The 20,468-nt window shown below is 48.5% G+C and overlaps 1 protein-coding gene across 1 annotated transcript in view; it reads left to right on the top strand.

Annotated features, from left to right (window-relative positions):
• The window catches only part of DHTKD1 (dehydrogenase E1 and transketolase domain containing 1), a 1,474,452-nt gene that overhangs the window by 1,214,942 nt on the left and 239,042 nt on the right, over window positions 1-20,468 (top strand). The window contains exon 14 of the mRNA XM_086919908.1: window positions 10,112-10,194. Coding sequence (XP_086776034.1) covers window positions 10,112-10,194 — 83 coding nt within the window. The remainder of the gene's footprint in view (window positions 1-10,111; window positions 10,195-20,468) is intronic.

The following is a 20,468-nucleotide window of genomic DNA, read 5'->3' as shown; positions in this document are numbered from 1 at the left end:
GTGCATAGAGGAACCGTGGCAACGCCATCATTTTGAACAGCGCCGCCCTGCCCATTAAGGAAATCGGCAGTTTTTTCCAGCCCTCCACATCTCGACGCAACCTCGCCAGAGGCGGAAGCAGGTTGTGCGAGTACCGTGCTCGGGGATCCCGCGAAACGTAGATACCCAAGTACCTAAAGCCCTGTTGGGCAATCTGTATTGAGCAGCCACGGGGAAGGCGCGGAGTGTCCCCACACAATGCGTACAGTGAGGACTTGGACCAGTTGATAACCAGGCCCGAGTAGGTTCCGAAGGTGCCCAACAGATCAAACACTACTATGAGCGAGCGGCAAGGGGAGGTGAGGTACAGGAGGATATCATCCGCGTATAGAGACACCCGATCCTCAAATCCCGGAGACCATGTTATCCCAGTGACATCGGGATGCACCCTAATCCACGCCGCCAAGGGCTCAAGTGCCAAGGCGAACAGGAGTGGTGACAACGGGCATCCCTGTCTGGTGCCTCTGCGCAATGCGAAGGAGGCCGACAGCCGACCATTTACAGTCACATTTGCCAGCGGGGCCGAATACAGGAGCTGGACCCAGCCAATGTAAACGGGTCCAAACCCCATCTTAGCAAGCACTGCCCACAAGTAGTTCCACTCCAGCGAGTCGAAGGCCATGGTGGCATCGAGCGAAGCGAGTACCGCGGGTTCAGTAAGAAGGTGTGCTCGCGCCATAACCGCGTGAAGTCGTCGAAGATTGAGGGCCGTGTTGCGGTGTGGTATGAATCCAGACTGGTCCGGATGAACCAAGTCCGAGATCACCCCCACTAGTCGGTTGGCCAATAACTTGGCCAGGATCTTGGGTTCGGCGTTCAAAAGTGAGATGGGTCGATACGAACGGCAAAGGTCACGTGGCTTCCCCTCCTTGTGTATCACCACTATGGTGGCGAGTCTTTGGTCGAGCGGGAGCTCTCCGGCCTCACGGGCTTCAAGGAACATTTCTAACAGGGGCGCGGCCACCGTGTCGGCCTTGAGCTTGTACAATTCAACAGGAATGCCGTTGGGCCCCGGCGCTTTGCCGGAACGCAACGATCGAATCGCCAGCGCCACCTCATCCACCGTCAGGTCTCGGTCCATGTCCTCCTGCTCGACATCTGAGAGGCAGGGAAGCTCGATGCCCTCCAGAAGGGAAGTCGAAGCAGATTCCGGTAGGGAAGTCGCAGACGTGTATACCGCCTCAAAGTACTCTGCGAATGACCCAACTATGGCGGCCGGGTCCGTAAGGACCAGGCCATCGTCACCCAGTATCTCCGGGACCATACGAGACGCGAGCTCTCGTCTGTCCAGCCAGGCCAAAAGTTTACCGGCCTTGTCTCCAGAATCATATATCCTGCCCTGCTGTTCCCTGCTCAAGGCCCTCGCCGCGTCAGTAGCAGTGGCCCGGAGTTCGGATTGTTTGAGGGAGAGGGCATGGAGTAGCTCAGGAGTCGGCCCCAGGGCCAGCTGGGAGTTCAAGTCAGCGAGTTCGGACTCCAGCCGCACCACGTCCTCATCCCGCCGTCTGCGGGCCTCTGCGATCAGGGAGAAGGCCTCGCCGCGGAGCACAGTTTTAAAGGCCTCCCACAAGGAGACAGCAGAATCAACCGAACCGGTATTCTCAGCGAAGTACCGCTCTATAGATTTAGCTAGGAGATCCCTAGTCTTTGGGTCCCGAAAATACCACGGATTAATAGGAGCCACTCTCGTGGTCGCGGGTATCTGAAAATCAAAGGACACCCAAACCGGGGAGTGGTCTGAAATGCCCCTGGCCATTAGACGGGCGGTAGAGACCGACTGCGCCTGGGCCGCGGGGGTGAGGACGTAGTCGATACGAGACAGGCTGCCGTGGGCACCCGAAAGAAAGGTATACTGTCGCAGGGCAGGGTGTAACAGACGCCAGCAATCAATCAACCCCATGGAGCCCAGGAAGTCAGAGAGCCAGGACTGGGAGGCACGCAAGTCTCTGGATGGGAAGCGGTCCAAGTCTCCCGATACCAGAGTTAAAGTCCCCACCCACGATCAGCAATCCTTCAGGGAGATTCAAAATGGCGCTACCCAGATCTCGAAAAGTAGTCTCCTGCAGCCCCGGGGGAACATAAACAGAAACCAAAACCAGAGTGCGTCCCTCCCATTTACCCACCACCGCGACATATCAGCCCCTCTCGTCAACAAGTGTAGACTCCACCTCCAACGGGAGGGGCATGCGCACCATGATGCCCACCCCCCTGGATCCCGTGGAGAACCCCGAATGAGCCACCATCTTAAACCCCCGCCTATTCAAAGCCTTACACGTATTTCCCACAAGATGGGTCTCCTGCAGGAAAACAACATCAGGCGAACAACGTTTGAGCAGTTGCAGTACAACCCCCCTTTTAATTCGGTCACCTAACCCGTTCACATTCCAACTCAGCAAATTAAGAGATTTACCCCCCATCATCAAGGACGTTACGCCCCCTCCCCCCCACCCGCAATGGTGCCCGCAAAGCAATCACAACATTCCATTGAGACCCCAGCCAGAACAGAGAAAGAAACAAGAAAGAAAATAGAAAAATCACACCCCAACTACCCACCACCCTGCACCCCTGCATTAGACTAATAGCCACCCCAACTAGCAGTGTGCCTGTCGCCCCTTAACTAATCTACAGAAAGTCCCACAGAGGAGAAAGGAGGCATCCTATCCCCTCCCGTCACCCTCCATATAGCTAACAAGGATATCCAAACCAATTGCTGCAATGTCTCCAGCCGATGCCCTTCGCAGCCGCCCCCCTTCAGAAAGACTAAAGTCTAGGCAGTCATTCCCGAGAGTCCGCTCCGCCGGTGGCCTCCTCCGTCCGGTCTGCCGGGGCGGGTCGTTCTTGGGACAAAGTATCAAGCCAATCTCCTGCCGCGTCCGGAAAGTCAAAGAACAGAGTCCGGTGATTGTGTTCAATGCGAAGTTTGGCCGGATAAAGCATAGAATAACGCAGTCCCAAGTCTCTTAGCCTTCGTTTCACCCCAGCAAAGCTCTGGCGACGTTTCTGCACAGCCTGGGTAAAGTCGGGGAAGAAGTTGACGTCCGAGTTCTGGAAGCGCAGCGGGCCTGCGGACCTCGATGCCTGCAGAATGGCGTCCCGGTCCCTATAATTAAAGAGTCTTGCAATGATGGGGCGAGGGGAAGCGCCCAACTTTGGCGGCCCACCCGGTATCCTGTGGGCCCTCTCCACCGAGAAGAACTTGCTCAGGCCCCCCGGTGCTAGATTCTTGACCACAAGGTCCTCAACAAAGAGTTCAGTCGAGTCCTCCTCGGCCTTCTCCGGTACACCAGTGATGCGGACGTTTTGGCGTCGCGCACGACCCTCGAACTCATCCAGTCGGCGTGCCATCAGTCCGTTCGCCATCTTCAAGTCGCGGACCTCAGTTTGAATGTCGGACACATCATTGACCAGGCTCGATGTCTTGAGGTCCAATGATTTCACCCGGTCATTGGTCTTTCCGAGGTCAGTTCTGATGAGGTTCAACTCGATCTTCAGAGAGTCAACCTTGCTAGACAGTGCCTCATGGAGAGCGTGCATCTCCGTCTTCACCCCAGTTATCGCACCCATCACGTCCCGAAGCGTGATTTCGGAGTCATCAGGAGAGTCGTCCCTTATCGGGTCCTTAGCGCGGCCCACTTGTCCCGGTGACCCCTTAGACTGGGAGAATCGTTCTGGGATGGTGGATTGGGACTGGGTCGGTTTCCTACTGACTCTCGGGGGCTTGCCTTTGTCCGAGTCCCCTCTGCCCGCCATGTTGGCACGCCCGGGCAGGGTGGTCCAGGGGGGTGAAGGAGCCGTGTGGTGTGCACTCAGCCGGCGTGGTAGGGACCCCGAAGGTCACCGAGGAAGGTACTCAGCAGTAGAGTTCAGGTTCCGGTGTTATTCGCCGGGGAGACGAAGCACGGGCAGGGAGGTCCACAAGAAGACACCGCTGCGCCCCTCGACAGTCTTCAGTGTCGCAGGCGGAGCCACCAGAGTTCCGAAGAGCTAGCTAAGTCCAGGAATGTCGGATTTTCATTCCGAAAGCGGGCATCGCTTCAGCACCGGCTCAGCAATAGATTCCCACAAACAATGGGACAGGATGGGTGGCAGGATAATTGCGGAGGATCGGGAGGTCTTCGGAGCTCCGAGCTCACGCGGCCATCTTGGTTGCCCGCGAAGCTCCTCCCCCCACATGATCTTTCTTATAATCACAGAAGAATTCCGGTGCCTCAGTTGGAGTATCGAACACCCTTGACCTGCCATTTATGTCCACATTCAATCGAGCAGGATAAAGCATGCCCTAGCGCAGACCCAAGTTCTTCGCTGTTGCCTTAACCCCTTGGAATTTGCGCCTGGCCTCCTGCACCATGATGGTAAAATCCGGGAAAAACAAGAGTCTGCTCCCCTGCCACTGGACCTCTCCCAGGTCACGAGCTGCGCGCAGGGCAGTGTTGCGGTCTCGAAAATTCATGAGTCTGGCGATGATGGGCCTAGAAGGTAGACCAGGCCTGGGACGTGGGTCCAACGATCTGTGAACACGTTCGACCACAAAGCCCTGGGTGAAGGATTCCCTGCCAAGGAAGTCTAAGAGTAGTTATTCCACAAACGTGTTCATGCTGCCAGTGGATGCCGATTCCAGAACTCCAAGAATGCGAATATTGTTGCGGCGACTCCTGGCCTCCAAATCCTCGTTTTTAAAGGCGACGTCCTTGAGGATCTTCTCCACCCGTACCAGCCGCTTTAAGGAGGAGGAGGCCCCGTCCTCTACGTCCGAGACCCTGGACTCCACCACATCCAATCTGCGGTCATGAGCCTGGATTTTCGTATTCATCCCCGCAAGCTTGGTTTCCAGATCGTCGAACAGGCCCTCCAGGGTTTTAAACCCTGCTTTCATCTCAGCCAACATGGCCGCAACCAGGGGGGACGAACCCTCCGCATCTTGGGGAAGCGGGACCTCCGCGGGTTGATCAGCCGGGGATTCCACCGCAGCGCTCGAGGTTTTGTCAAACTGAAGCGTGGGTTGCTTGGGGTCCTTTTTCACCATTGTCGCAGGAAGTGGTGGGTGGGAGACACTGGAACCAGCAATAAGCGCACCGCAGCGCAGACTTCGAGGTGAGAGCAGGTGAATCAGGTAGGAGGAATCAAATGGTACAGGCAGTTGACCCACATGAATGGGAAGATACAGAGTGGAAACCAAAAGGAGATCCGCAGTGGCCACCAAACACCCAAGCGAGGCAGCCCAGTTATAGCCGGCGATGAGTGGCAGTCCAAATCAGTGGGCGACAGGGAGTGAGGCAGGTGATGGTCGCCAGGACAAGGTATAAAGACACCGTCCAGGTGCAGGCACCAAAACAAAGCCACAGAAGGAGTACCAGGCAGGGACCGGTCACAGCACAGACACACAGGAGCAGGACACCGTCAATGGACAGCCACAGGCAAAGGTGTTCCAATCGCAGGCCGGGACATGTACCCCGGGGAAGCAGGCCGGCCAGCCAACCGCATCAGGGCAGGAGCGGGCAGCGGAGAGGAGGCAGCCCGGGACCCAAGTCAGGCACCACTGCAGCAGGTGCCCCCAGGGAGACCTACAGCAAAAATGGAAACGGGGCCCCAAACGTAGGGGGAGACCCCCAGCGTGGGCCCCCACCCACGGAAGGAAGCAGGTAACCCATGGAAGTGGTTAGACTGATTGCAAGCATTCCTCCCATTACATTTTGTGTGTTTGAGGTAACCTTAATGTGTCTGGTTCATATTTCCCTAGCCAGTCTCTATCTGTATGCTTCAAGAAAGTAACTGTTAACAGGTCAATTTTTCGTAATGCTTTTTACAATATTTAAGGTTTTCCAGTGTACTACTCTAATAAAGATGCTTACAATAGACAACTATTATTACTGATAATTGCTTTTGCAAATGAAAATAGAAGCTTTTGGTAATAGCATGGATGTGATCTCTGGCAAACTGCACCTAAAATATTGATTACTTACCATATTAATATGATATGTGTGTCATCATGGGGTGTGGTGCAACAAATAAATGACAAAGCAAGGTTCATACTACGTATGCCGTTGAGTTTGCTTTTGGGAGTGTTAGACTTCATTGATTTTTGAATGTTAGGTTGTCTAATTCACATAATGAACATTGACCAGTTGTTGGAAAGTAGTATCCGCTTTCATGGTTACCGCCACTTTTTGCTGGTGCCAGTATGTTTTTTTTACTAGTCTGGCTGGGACCCTGCTAATCAGGACCCTAGTCACTCTGCTTCCTCCTAAATTGACCATGGTAAGTACTTCTGTACATCCACAAATGGCTACTGGTGTACCCTTGTAGGTCCCTAGTATATGGTACTAAGGTACCCAGAGCATAGGTACACTAGAGGTTTCCCATGGGCTGCAGCATGTATTGTGCCACCCATGAGAGACCACTTGAACTGTGACTATAAGCATGTAAGTGCAGCCTGTGTGATTGTTTCTTGCACCTCTCATGACAGATATTAGTGTTCTTATATCTGAGGTCACTACACTTAAAACCTATAAGGCACACCATGGCAGGCTTTTCAGTTCTGAAGGCAGGGTGCTTGGTTATAAGTGTGAGGGTGACCCAGCATGAGCAGGGCACCTACAAACCCCAGAGTTGATGCTCCAGGCTTTGTAAGTGCAGCCAGCCATTTTGATACAGATAGTGGCCATCCGTTATTAAGCAATGGCTAACTATCTAGTGGCTGTGCCGATCCTAGGTTATGTTTGGCATCAAACATGTTGGAATCATACTCCAACACCGTTACCAGTATTGGAGGTATGATTCCATGCTCTGGGGGTCTCCTCCGGTAAGCCTCCAGCATTCCCGGCAACAGCCTTTCAGGGCCTGCCAGCAAGCTAGACCTGCTGCCGACCCCAGACATGATTCTGCCCTGCTGCTGCTGAGCTAAGCTCAAGTAGGGGAAGTTATCACAATGTTTCCTGTCACAGGGAGGTGTGACCACCTCCCAGGCAGGACTTAGTGTATTGGGTTGGTGCAGGGGTGATTGCCAGAGCCACCAGACTGCGTTGAAGGGCCCATTTGGTGTCCGCCTTACATACTCCAGTTTGAGCCAGTTCAGGGAGCCCTGGGCTCCCACTTTGGCACAAAACTGTACAAAGGACATTGGAGTGTCCTCCCCCCTGTCCAGCCCCTCCTCTGGGTGGGACCCCTCAGTCGTCCTAACCCCTTTCTTGGGGTATAAAAGGGCTTACTTGTGGGTGAGTCCTCAGATTCAATGTGGGACAAGACTAAAGACTGGTACCATGTCACTCTACGACCGTCTGGACACTTGCACTTCGCTGGACTTTGCCTGGAACTGAGACTGCATCAAGGAAGGCTTCTGCTGCTCCTGGCCTCGCTGTTCTACAAGTCTTCCTCGTCTGTGTCTATACTTCTTCTAGGATCTTCAGCAGACCTGGGGGCATCAAGGACACCCGAAGTAATCTCCCTTGGAGTGACGGAGCCACTACCCTGCATCTGCAGGCACTAAAACAAAGTTGACCCGTCTGCTGCTCCTGAAATTCCACGGACTTTGAAAGGCTCAGCTACATGGGTGGTGGTTCAGCAAATCCCTTGAGGCCTGACCTGTCCTTTCTGCAATTTTGAGGCCAGTATTCCTCGTCTGAACCCCTGGGACGAACCCCTGTGCACCACGTTGTCTTGACGTTGCGAAGGCTAGTTGGCTCTGCAGTCCAATGATCCTCGGGCTTCAAGAAGCTCCAGCCTCTAGCATCTCTTCCTGCTACGTACAGCGTCCTGACCGCATCCTCTTCACCTTGGGCCTTCATCTTTGGTGAGCTGCTCAAAGTGCTCTTGTGACTTCAGTGCCTTCGGCCTGTGGGTCCTCATGAGGGTCTCCTTTTACTCAAGTGGGCTCCCCTGCTTGCTCAGTGCCTCCTCTGACTCTCCTGCTTGTGGTAAGTCCCTTTGATCTTACTGGTCCTCCTTCTTCACCTTCCACGCCTGCTTGCAGCTACCACAGCTTGTAGGTTCTCCTGTCGGACACGACCCCCTCCTTTTCGACATCCTGCATGGGACAGCTTGTGCAGGCTCCTGGTCTTCCTCAACGTCGCCTGGTCCCTACAGCTGCAGCGACAAGATCACCGTCAACTCTTCTGAACCATTTGACATTGGTGGGAATTGCTTTTTCGTGCCTCTGAGTGTCATAGACTTTATCTTTTTGCTTGCAGGTTTTTCACTTGAAGAATCCACCCTTGGATTCCACTGGACACCTGCACAGTCTTCTCCAGTGGCATCTTCTCTGACATCCTCCATTGTGGTCTACTGCAGTTTCAATGTTACTTCGAACCTAGGCATCCTGGTGTAGATGTCCTGAGTTCTGGGGTATCCACAGGTGTGGTGACTCTCCAACCTTCTGTCTTCCACAGAGTTTATTCAGGGTCCAAGGGGAAGGGTCCTTCATCTGCAAAACTGCAATGCAGCTTTCCAGTTGACTTCTGTTGGGCAAGCGGCTGTGTTTCTACTCCGCACACAGCCTCTGTGGGTTCCTGGGTACTTATCTTGAATATTCCTTGTGTCCCCAGCTCCTCTGAGTCTCCTGGTCCGAAAATAACTTTGGTCGCAGTTCGCATTTCACTTTTTTAGCATATGTTTTGGTCTCCCCCTGGAGAACACTGTATTGTGTGATTACTTACCTGTTGCAATTAAAGTATTATTGTGAATTTGTGTTTATATCTCCAGGTAGCAGATATACCAATGTGTTAGTGAGTATTGTGTAATAGCCATATTTTTATATATACACTGTGAGGTACTTATTCGTTTAATCTACACTGCATGATTAGATGATTGATAAAACAAGCTGCTTAACACTCCTTGAAGATTAGCCGGAAGGCTGCGCTCCACATTTACCCCTCTGAGAGCTTTCTATGGTTATCAAAGACCACTAAAATCACCATAAAGATTGCCTGGATTAGTGCAAGGTGCGTCACTTAAATAAGTGTGCACCATGTACTAAGCCTGCCTCCTTGAGCAGTGCCATCATCATTCTCCTTATGCAAAAAGTTTTTTATTTTGCTTGTAATTTATTCCTTCACAAAAATATGTAGTTGTATCTGCTTTACAGTGTGATTTTGCTGTGTGTTGAAAAATAATATAGTTTGTGGGAGCTTTCAAACGTAACCTCTAACTATCCAAGAATAAACATGTTTTAATTAACAGATGCTTTGCCTTTTGACTTATCTAACAAGTTCACATGCTTGCTGTCTTCATGCCGATTGTCATGTGTATTCTTGAAGGCGGAACTACCACTCAAACGATAGTGACATGTCATTTAAAGATTTATATAAAGTCATAATATGTGGGCCCTACTATTGTGCTAAATGTAATAGAAAATAGTGTGAGGACCGTTGCTGTAGGTTAATTTAGGTGTGAAATCCATTTTGCAATACATTTTTCATTCAGTAATATAGCCCAGTGTGTTAAGTACCCTCTGCAGGGGTCTCTATGCATTTGCAGGAGAGAGGTTGGAATCCAAGCAGTATTAGCTTAGGCCTTCATCTTTCGGAGTTTATTAAATTGAGTATCATTTTGTTGTAAGTAAACAGTATTAACTGTAGTTATAGCACTTTGACGAAGGCGAGATTGTACTTTTGGCAATACATAAAATAATCCATGATTATTATTACGTTTATTTTCACTTCCATTAAACTAAATGCAGGACAACATCACTGTTATACCAGCAATAATTGCTTGGAATATCCTATAAAGAAAAAAAACCAATTCGAAGATATGTCAGTTGCGAAACGTTGCTCTGTAATGCAGTTGAGTTCAAATTAGAGCTTTTGCTCTTTTGAATTATTTAGAAGTTTCTTTCACATTGCAGATGTTAATATTAAAATGTCGTCTGACTTTAAATTGAATCTGTTTATTTTGCCAGATATTAACTATGATATTAACTATGTTATCTTTCTCGCATGGATTTTGAAATGGCCCTAGCAATATTTAAGACCAAGACCAATCATATTAATAGTAAAGTCCATGATATGTCAAAGTGATTGTTCAGTGGACTATAAAATAAATATAATTCTGTGCTTTCATTTTTTTCTGTTTTATCCCACAGGCTGCAGTGTCAAGTTTTCAGGAAATGGCACCAGGAACATCATTCAAACCTGTAATAGGCGATTCATCTGTGGATCCCAAAAAGTAAATTTGATAACTAAATATTTTGGGGTTTTTGTTCAAGCTTTTTTATGCAAGAGTACACATCACAGACATATGAAGCAAATAGATGGTCCATAAAAGGCGAAAGAGTGTGAGGGTTGAAGGAGGAACATAAACAATCTAAACATGCTGCATAACATAACAGCAGCACATGACATAATACTTGCAATATTATTCAACCACCTGCAAAAGTAACCAACTTGTGTCAAAATCCAAAATAGACGTACCTTTTGCAAACCACTGTTTGAGTTCAGTTCCATACAAACTGCCCATTCCCATTCACCTCTGGTCAATTTTCAGCACTGAGCTGTATTTCAGCCAATTGCTACAACGGTTAGCTTCTCTATAATTATTTGACTTACCTGCTGTGATTTATATTGATTGCCACTTTCCAGCTTACTGTAATTGGTCTGACCGCATTTGATTGAACATAACAGCCAATTTACACTAAACTGCATCACACTTTCTAGTTATTCTAGACTTGAACACCTCAATACCATGGATATGTTGATATTGTATCGGGAGAATACTAGTGCCTGCTCTGTATTTTGAAAGATGTGACTATGATGAGTCATAAATTATATGTTTCAATGTACCACTGGTTACATTACCAGCAGATGGGATAACCTAGTTTAGCAACTGCACTTAATGACTATTAAGCCATTTCTAAAAAAGGGAAATCACCCCAGTACTTCCCCATCATGTTTCCTCATTTGTCATCTATGTTATATGACATCCCAAACTTAGGGGCCGATAAGGATTGCGGTGAATCCACATCCTCAGGGCCGGCGAAAGCCACCGCCGGCCCGGAGGATGCAGATTCACCGCTGCGGTGCCTTCAAAGACCCCCCGCCACATTAGGATGGCTGGGGGTCATCGACGGACGGGAAGAGATCGTCCACCGCTTTTCCGACCGTGGCGGAAAAGCTCTAATGTGGTGGTGGTGTGTACCAGACACCGCCAGCCATATTAGGATATGCTGCAGGACATGCCTTTCCGTGGCGGCAATGCCGCCACTGAAAGACATACAGTCTTTTCTTTGGGGGCCCATTGCGGGCCCCCAGGGTGAAGGGGGGTAGGGGGTGCACATGGGGGGGGTACCTATGGTACCCCCTGCACGCGCGGTGCCTGCCGCTTTGTGCATGCAAATGCACAGCATGCATATTTAACTTTACGGCGATCCCGCCGCAATGTTAAATATAGGGTATGTGGCCGCCATATGATAGCCAGTTACTATTTGGCACACAAAATTGACGAAAGAGACAATGCGAGAGCTTTGGGCACTCTTCAGTATAAGAACCAGTCCTTTAGTAGAAATAGAGGAAGAGGACAGTCTTCCTACATAGGAAATTATCAATACAAGTCTTCTGCTCTTCAGGCCACAGTAGACCGCAATACCAACAGCGCCAACAACAGCAAAACAAGCAATCCTCTTTTGGGAAGTCGTCCTTTTAAGGTAATGGACAGCGGAAATAACAAAAATCTACGGCTGCTTCTACGAGAGATCTCGATTATGCTGCAGAAAGGAGCAATAGAGAGAGTACCTCCATCTCAGAAGGGAAAAGGGTTTTATTCCCGCTTCTTTTTGATCCAGAAAAAAGACAAGAAGTGGACACCAATTTTTGACCTCAGGGCCCTCAACAAATTCCTAAGAAGCAGTCGTTTTGCATGGTAACGATCCAGGAGGTCTTGCAACTACTGGAAGAGCAGGATTTTAGGGCGTCTCTAGACCTACAGGATGCTTACTTCCATATCCCAATTCACAGGAATCACAAAAAGGTACTTCCGATTTGCAGTAGCAGGCAGACACTTGCAGTTTCGCGTTCTGCCCTTCGGGTTCAAGTCTGCACCGCGCATATTCACGAAATGTTGTTCCCCGGTGGCGGCATATCTCAGACAATGCCATCACCAAGTCTTTCAATATCTGAATGACTGGCGGATCAAGGCTCCATCCTTAGAAGGCACGTCCAGGTCTTCCAACGCCTGTTTAAAGCTTTTCGATTGCTTGGGTCTCACCCTCAATCAGAAAAAACTGTCCTACAACCTTCTCAGTGCATCAGTTTCCTAGGTGCAACCCTGGACACACGGTCCGCAAAAGCTTTCCCATCCAGAGCGAGGATGAACTTGCACTAGCTGCTATAGTAGCCCCGAAGAAAGTCTTGATAGTCCGCCTCTTCAAATCCCTCCTGGGGATGATGTCATCGTGTATCCTCCTGATCCCTCACTGTTGACTACGAATGAGACCTCTACAGGAGGCGCTCTCGAAGCAGTGGGTCCAATGCACAGGGTCATTCGACGACCACATAAAAGTGACTTCTCAGATGATCGGAGCCCTGCAATGGTGGATGTCATCTCAAAACCTGTGTCAAGGCTGGTCATTCCTGCTTCTGGCTGCTCCTCATGTTGTCACAACAAGCGCCTCCTTGGAAGGCTGGGGAGCTTTTCTGCAAGAGCTACAGATAAGCGGGAAGTGGTCTCCAATGGAGAAGAAACTACATATCAATCTGCTCGAACTGCGGGCGGTCTTCCTGGCCCTTCAAGCTTTCCTGCCAAGAATCAAACATTCCCTGGCGCTCGTCCGGACAGACAACACCACGACTATGCACTACCCCAACAAACAGGGAGGGACACGTTCGCTGACACTCTCTCGTGAGTCGCAAAAAAATCTGGAATTGGCTCATACTCCACAATGTAACCCTAAGGGCAGAATATGTCCCAGGCACAGACAATGTGTTCGCCGACGCGTTGAGCAGGCAGAAAAAAATTGCCACACGAGTGGGAGCTAGATCAACAAATTATCGACCAGATCTTCTCCAGATGGGGCACGCCGCAAATCGATCTATTTGCGGCGAGAATGAATGCCAAATTCCCGCACTTCGCAAGTTGGCATCCCCAGTCAGGGTCTCTAGGGAATGCATTTTCCATTGCATGGCGCAACGTCTTTGTGTACGCCTTTCCGCCATTCCCGATGCTTCCCAGAGTCCTCAGGAAAATTTAGGTGGAGCGTTATACTCTAATTTTAGTAGCCCCAACTTGGCCGAGGCAACATTGGTTCACAGAGCTCCTCCGTCTATCCCTGGAGCTGCTGATCCACCTGCGGCAGTTCCATCTCTGCTCACAATGAACAACAATCAAGTTCAACATCCGGATCTGAAGTCTCTCAGGTTAGCTGCCGGGCTCATGAGTTCCGAGAGTTCCACAATCTGAATATTCCACAAGACTGTAGAGACATTCTTGCCAGAGCAAGGGCGGATAGCACGACCAAAACGTATTCCCTGAAATGGAAGCGCTTTTATGTTTGGTGTGCAGATCAAGGCATTCGGCCTTTCTCCTCCTCACCGGAGCAAATCTTACCTTATCTATCACATCTGGCACAGTCGGGCCTAGCCCACTCCTCCATTAAAGTACACTTAGCAGCAATATCTCGTTATAAAAGAACTTCAACGAGTCAATCTCTCTGGTCAAGCAGGTTGATTAAGCAATTTCTAAAAGGTTTATACAGATCTTTCCCGCCAGTAAGGATGTTGCCACCTACCTGGCATCTCAATGTGGTTCTTAACCAGCTCATGAAACATCCGTTCGAACCAGTACACAGAGCGGACCTAAAGTATGTCTTCTGGAAAACAGCACTCCTCCTGGCGCTCACATCTGCAAGGAGGGTCAGTGAGCTACAGGCGTTTTCAATCCAGGATCCTTCTCTACAGTTTAAAAATGACAGAGTAATCCTGAGAACGAATCCTAGGTTTATCCCAAAAGTCCTGTCGGACTTCCACCTAAATGAACCTGTGGTTTTGCGTTCCTTCGTTCCAAATGAAAGCACGGCAGCTGAGAGATCGCTGCATTCTTTGGATCTCAAAAGATGCTTGAAGTTTTACATTGACAAAACGAAAACATTCAGGAAATCTAACCAGCTATTCGTAGCTTACAGCAGACCTAGGAAAGGTCTACTACTTACCAAGCAGAGCATCTCCAGATGGATTTCTGCAGCCATTGCTTTCTGTCATGACCAAGCTGGACAGCCATTGCATTCCAAGGTGAGAGCGCACTCCACGAGAGCTATGTCCACTTCTATGGCTCTCTTTGCAGGGCTGCCAGTCATTGACATTTGCAGGGCGGCAACATGGAAGTCGCTGCATACCTTCACTAGGCACTACTGCCTGGATACGGAGCTGATGAATGATGCAGCAGTGGGACAAGCAGTGTTACGCCATCTAGTTCAGTAAGGTGAGCCTTCCTCCGTCCCTCCATCCTACTTTGGTATGCACATTTCTTTACTAATACTTATTGTGGATGTCTAATGATGGTTCATGCTTGCATGATTTGTATTATCTAAGGACTTGTATATGCTGTTCCATCAGAAATGTGCACTCTGCATTGCTTGCTACTCTGATTTAGGCATGTGAATCTATGAAAGACACCCATAATACTGGATAAGAAATGCGTTACTTACCTGTAACTGCAGTTATCTAGTATTGGTGTCTTTCATAGATTCACATGCAACCCTCCCGCCTTCCCTGGAAGGACTCGCCTAATTCTCTCAGTATCACGCCTACTTAGTGCGTACGAAAATCTGAGGGACTGAGTCTCCTGACAGGAAGGTTCTAGAGGGAGGTGGCAGCTGATTGGCTTTTCTCTATAGTTTGGTCCTTTTTACAAAAGGACATGGATATGTTACTAAGGTGAGGCCTCTAGGCCTACTTTTCTATATATATGTCTATAGGACATTACTTTTTATGTACCGGGGACTCCCATCCCGACGACGAGGAATGATTCAGGCCTGTGAATCTATGAAAGACACCAATACTGGATAACTGCAGTTACAGGTAAGTAACGCATTTCTTACAGGGAATTAACAACTTGTGGATTGGCCTCACAAGGTAAAATCCTGTTTTATCGATATCAGTGCCATTTGGTCTCTCCCAATATTCAAACCCCATTTTCCACCACGTAATGCAGGAACCAATCTGAGAAAATGGCAAAGAAACCAAAGGCGTATCATGGTGTACGGCTATTGGTAATAATCCGCAGACCTAACATTTCATTCTATTAGTTCCCTGGTCAGTGTCATGCAAAGTCTGAAAAAAAGTGTTCTTGTGGAAGGTTATTCTATGGGATAAATGTAAAGAGGATACAGTAAAATGGAAGTGCTATGGCACAGGCGTAGTCAAAGTCAGAATGTCTTGTATAGCGTGCAGATCACCGTTAGGTCTCAAGGCGTAGTATAAGGTATTATAGAATGTACCGGGTTATTGTTTTCAAAATACCATGTTGAAGCAAAAATCTAAATTAAAATCACCAAAAAAATAAAAATAATTAATTGTTTTGTCTTTTCCCTCACAGCATTGTTTACAGGTAGTAAAACACGTACTTCTTCCCTTTCAGTGGGGGTAGTATGGTGGCCAAAGGGATGTATCTCCATTCCTGCAGGTGATAGTCTGCAGTGTCCTTATTTTACTAACCCCTATGCACAAGTTAGTCCTTCAAAGGTGGCACTCTTGCGTGCCTGGGAGTTGGTACTTGTTCCTTCCTAAGCACTTTCCTATCTAATCCTTCAATTTCCTTGGGGTCATACCGTTGCACAGTCGATTGTGGGTCAATTCTTTTTGCAATGGGCACTCCACAGCCAGGGCTCAGGCTGTCTCCTTTTGAAGGTTGCTTGGTCCAAAATGCTGGGGTTCTCTTGACTTTGGGCAAATTAATCCAATTCTTATGACCATCACACCGCACTGCAGTTTGTGTCACCAACAATACTTTTACCGGCCCTTTCCATCTGGGCTGGAGACTGTTTTTCCTCACATAATTATTGGTCTGAACCCAGACCCGAAGCCTAATACTGTGTACTTCTCCTCCCATAGCCAGGGACCGAGTGTCTCTGACCTGTTGATGAATAGCAGAAAAGCGAGTAGTCAGTTCCTTACAGTATTCCAACAGCGCAGAGTGAGACAAGTCACTAGCTTGGATGGAGATGCAATCCCATGTATGTTGTCTGGTCTACCCATCACCACCTCAAAGGGAGATGACCTATTTTTTTCTGTCACTTTATTTCTCATTGAAAACAGTGCTAATGGTAATGCATCCACCCAACTCAATTTACTAGATACACATATTTTTGACAATTTACTCTTCAAAGTAGCATTACATCTTTCCACTAAGTCTGCTGCTTATGCATGACATATTGAATGAAATGTTTTTTTAATATATAAACTTTGGCACACTAAATTTATTATCTCATTTGAGAAATGTACCCGGTTATCACTCCAAAGGCTTCTGGGCAGTCTGAGTTTCTGGAAAATATTCCTTGAACAGTACTTTAGTGGTGCACATAACTGTATTATATTTAGGTGGGAAAACCTCAACCCAATTGCTAAAACTGCATATCACAACCAAAACATTGTTTCCCACTACAAGGGGCATCTGCATATTATTCATCTGGAGACATTCAAAAGGATATTCTGGCATTCAAAAATGGCCTTGGGGTACTGGCATTTCTTATCCTACATTGTATTGAGTGCACACCATACAATGTTTACAAAAAGTAACTGCTGTCTTCCTCACATTGCTGTTCTCTTATATTTTTTGGATGGTGTTGGTGATACCCTTCACTTGTGTAGGACCATGTACCATTTGAACCATTGGTAATACAAAGCTGTCTGGCAGTATCCATTTAGTAATTGCCTTCCCATTTACCCAACCTCCTAAGTGGTCACTCAAAACATCACCCCTATCCTTCAAACCTTTATTTTCTTTTTTTATCAGCTAATGATTGTATCTCCTTTACTTCAGAATAGGGGTCATAGGTATTTTCTTCATCATCCACAACCATTACTACATGTGTCAGTGAGTTAACAGCTAAGGCAGTGTTTTAGGCTACTTCATCTGCAAATTTATTTTCCTGTGCTACTGCATATGCCACCTTCTTGTGTACAACACACTTCACTATTGGAACTCTCTTAGTTAGAGTGATAGCATTCAACAACCTATTGATAATATGTCCATGCTATATTTTTGCCCCAGTGGACGTAATGAATCCTCTCTCGGCCCATAGCCACCCAAAATTGTGAGGCACTCCGAAGGCATACTGGCTATCAGTATTTATATTAACTGTCAATCCCTCGGACAATTCGCATGCACAGGTCAGTGCTATTAATTCGGCAGCCTGGGCTGATGTTTACTCTATCTTACATCTCTACTACTGTAGTACTTGTGGTGATGGCATATGCTGCGGAGATGGTTCCATCTTTCTTCTTGAGACAAGAGCCATCCACATTGAGGACGGCATCTATCACAGGTAGTGGCATGTGAACCAGATCCAACCGACCATTTGTTTCAGTGTCAGTGACAATCACACGTTCGTGTTGTACTGCATCCTGCTCCAAAGGAAGAGGCATTAGAGTGGTTGGATTAATGGTGTCACATCGTTCCTGAGTAACATTAGCAGCCATAGGTGTTGACTCAGAATATGTCAATCAGGTATTAGTCAAAAGCTAGGTCTTAGTTTTGTTCAACAGAATTGTCTACTGAGTGAGGCATATATACTGTAACCTGATGCCCAAGAATAATTGAGTGTGCCTATTTTAATGCAGCAGCCACTGCAGCAATGTTTTTAAGGCAGTTCGGTAGGCCTCTCACTTCTAGATCCATTGTTGAGAACAAATAGGTACAAGGTCTATTCTTCTCTCCATGTTTTTGTGTTAAAACAGCCAAAGCGCAACGTTTGTTTTCATGCACAGATAAAACGAAGTATTTAGAATAATCAGGGGTACCCAAAGCAGATGCATTGCAAAGATCAACTTTAAGGCTATGAAGCTTTTGTCATGTTCAGTTTCCCCGGGAACCGGATCTGTCACCTCTTTATGTGTCAAGGACAATAAAGGCTTGGCCAGCAAAGAAAACATTGATATCAATTGATTACAAAAAGAAGCCATACCAAAAAATGCGCATACAGCCTTTTGTGTTGCAGGTGGTGCTATGTTTTGAACCACTTTTATTCTATCAGGTGATTATCTTCTCTCCCCTTTCGACAGGAGGTGACCTAGATAGTTGCCCTTCTGATGACAATATTGCAATATAGCTGGCGAAACTTTATGTCCATGTGAAGCCAAAAATGCCAGAGCATCATGCTTAGCTTTCTTACATTGGCGTTCTGTTTCAGCAGTTATTAATAAATCATCGACATATTGCAATAAAACTGTACCTGTCTGCATTAGGCAATTGTCCAATTGTTTTCAAGAGCCTTATTATAAATGCTAGGACTCTCAGTGTACCCTTAAGGTGCTCTAAAAAAATATGTAACGCATGCCTTCAAATTTGAAATTAAACAGGTACGGCTATCCTTATGTATAGGGATACTAAAAAAGGCATTTTTTAAATCTATGACAGTAAGCCATTATGCTGAGGGCGGTATTGAATAGAAAATAGCAATAATATCTGGAAGAGACTATTAGTTATGGATTCCTTACCCCCAGGCGTCACACTGGATCCGGAGAATTTGTTTCTTCAGCAGTACCCCTATGCGTCAGTAGGTGGCGTCGGTCAACTCCGCGTTCGTCGTTAACTTCGTGATCCCCGGAATTATATTGCGATATCTACTTAGATGCTTCCCTGCGCGCTGATGTCAGTCCTTTCTTTTTCCGCACCAGCCAGCGCAGATCTGGAGAGAGCTGTACCCTTAGTCATTTTTTGATTAGTGTTTTACGACTTTTGTCGACATCTTTTTCAATTTGTTCAACTCCTAGTGCACGCATGGATGTAACTTCGGCAGACCGGCTTCAAGCCTTGTGACTCTTGTCACAAGCTGATGTCAGTCACGGATCCGCACCTCGTGTGCGTTTGGTGTCTGAAGCGCTACCACAACCCGAAGTTGTGCTGCGACTTTCGGGCCATTAACCCAAAGTCTTTGTGGGAGCAGTACCAAAAGCTTCTGGAGACCCGGTAGACAGCTCTGCGCCGCTCGAGGTCTCAGTCGAGAGGGAGGTCGGGGGACCAGTCGCGGAGTCACCACCATCACTCCTCATCGAAGTTTTCGTCTTCGGTAAGTCGAAGTACAAGAAGAAGGCGAAGAAGCACCGTCGCTCTTCGCCTACTCCCCGTCCATCAGCTGATGTAACACGGGACGCTGAAGGTCATTGTCCTTCTGCTCTGCCCAAAGAGCCTATTGGGACGGCTCCGAGCTTCCCTCTCTCCCTGGGAGCCGTAGCTCCCCTGCCCATCTACGTGCATTTTACAAAGCGCTCCACTTCATCTTTGGACAGCTTGACTCTGCCGGTGCACCTTCGGGCCCCGCAGACTCAGATGGAGGCTCTAGGCCTTCGATGCCAGCTGCTCTGTCTTCAGCGCCGCAGGGTCCCCAGGGATCTAGGCCTGGATCCGGATCGGTGCCAGTCGACCCCACACCACCTCCTTTGGCACCGATTCCTTTGACGATGCCTCTGCCACCTCCAACGCTGGTTGTGTCCCCAGCCAGCGTTGACCCCGGCCTCCCCCTCAACTTGGACATGGAACCGGACCGACGCCGGTACCAGCACCGACTGGTACCTTTGTACCACTGTTCTCCCATGGCATTCCCTATCGCCCTGAGTGGCAGGCAGAGGAAGGTTAGAAGGACTGGGAGGTGTCCAGCTGGAGGAGCAGGACTGGAGAGAGGAGTTGGGGGAAGCCAGTGGTCTGGATCCCTTCCCAGACCTTGGCATGCTTTCTCCCCCTACTGTGGCCAAGGGAGCATCCTATGCTGTGGTGAAGTGTAGGGCGTATGAAGCATTGGACCTTGAGCTTTCTACGGTGGCAGTCAGGACGAATGTACTGATTGAGGTGCTTTAGCCGGCCACGGCCTCTTCTGTGCCCCTGCTGCCATTCCATGAGGATCTCAACAACATCCTTCTAGGCACTTGGTCCAGGCCTAGCACAGGGGCTCCTGTGGATAGGATGATTTCCCAATGTCACCACCCGGCCCCAGGCGACCTCATTTTACTCTCCCAACACTCTACCCCAGAGAGCTTGGTGGTCCAAGCCTCAACATCCAAAGGCACGTTCCCTAGTGCTCCCCCAACTAGGGAATCCAAGAAGCTGGACCATCTTGCGAATATGTTTTCTTCCATTAGCTAAGGAATGCGGTCGGTGAACACCACATTGTCTCTTGGGCTGTTATATCCATTCTGTGTGGGATACGGTTGCGCAGGTGCTGCCACAGTGTCCAGAGGAGGCCCGGGTCATACTCTCCAGTGCAGTTGCAGAGGGGAGAGATGCAGCAAAGTTCGCCA

This window comes from Lissotriton vulgaris, chromosome 1_1 (genome assembly GCF_964263255.1).
Source record: "Lissotriton vulgaris chromosome 1_1, aLisVul1.2, whole genome shotgun sequence".
NCBI classification, from domain to species: Eukaryota; Metazoa; Chordata; class Amphibia; order Caudata; family Salamandridae; genus Lissotriton; species Lissotriton vulgaris.
The sequence above is the reverse complement of the archived record's forward strand: the minus strand, read 5'-3'. Positions and strand labels throughout refer to the sequence as shown.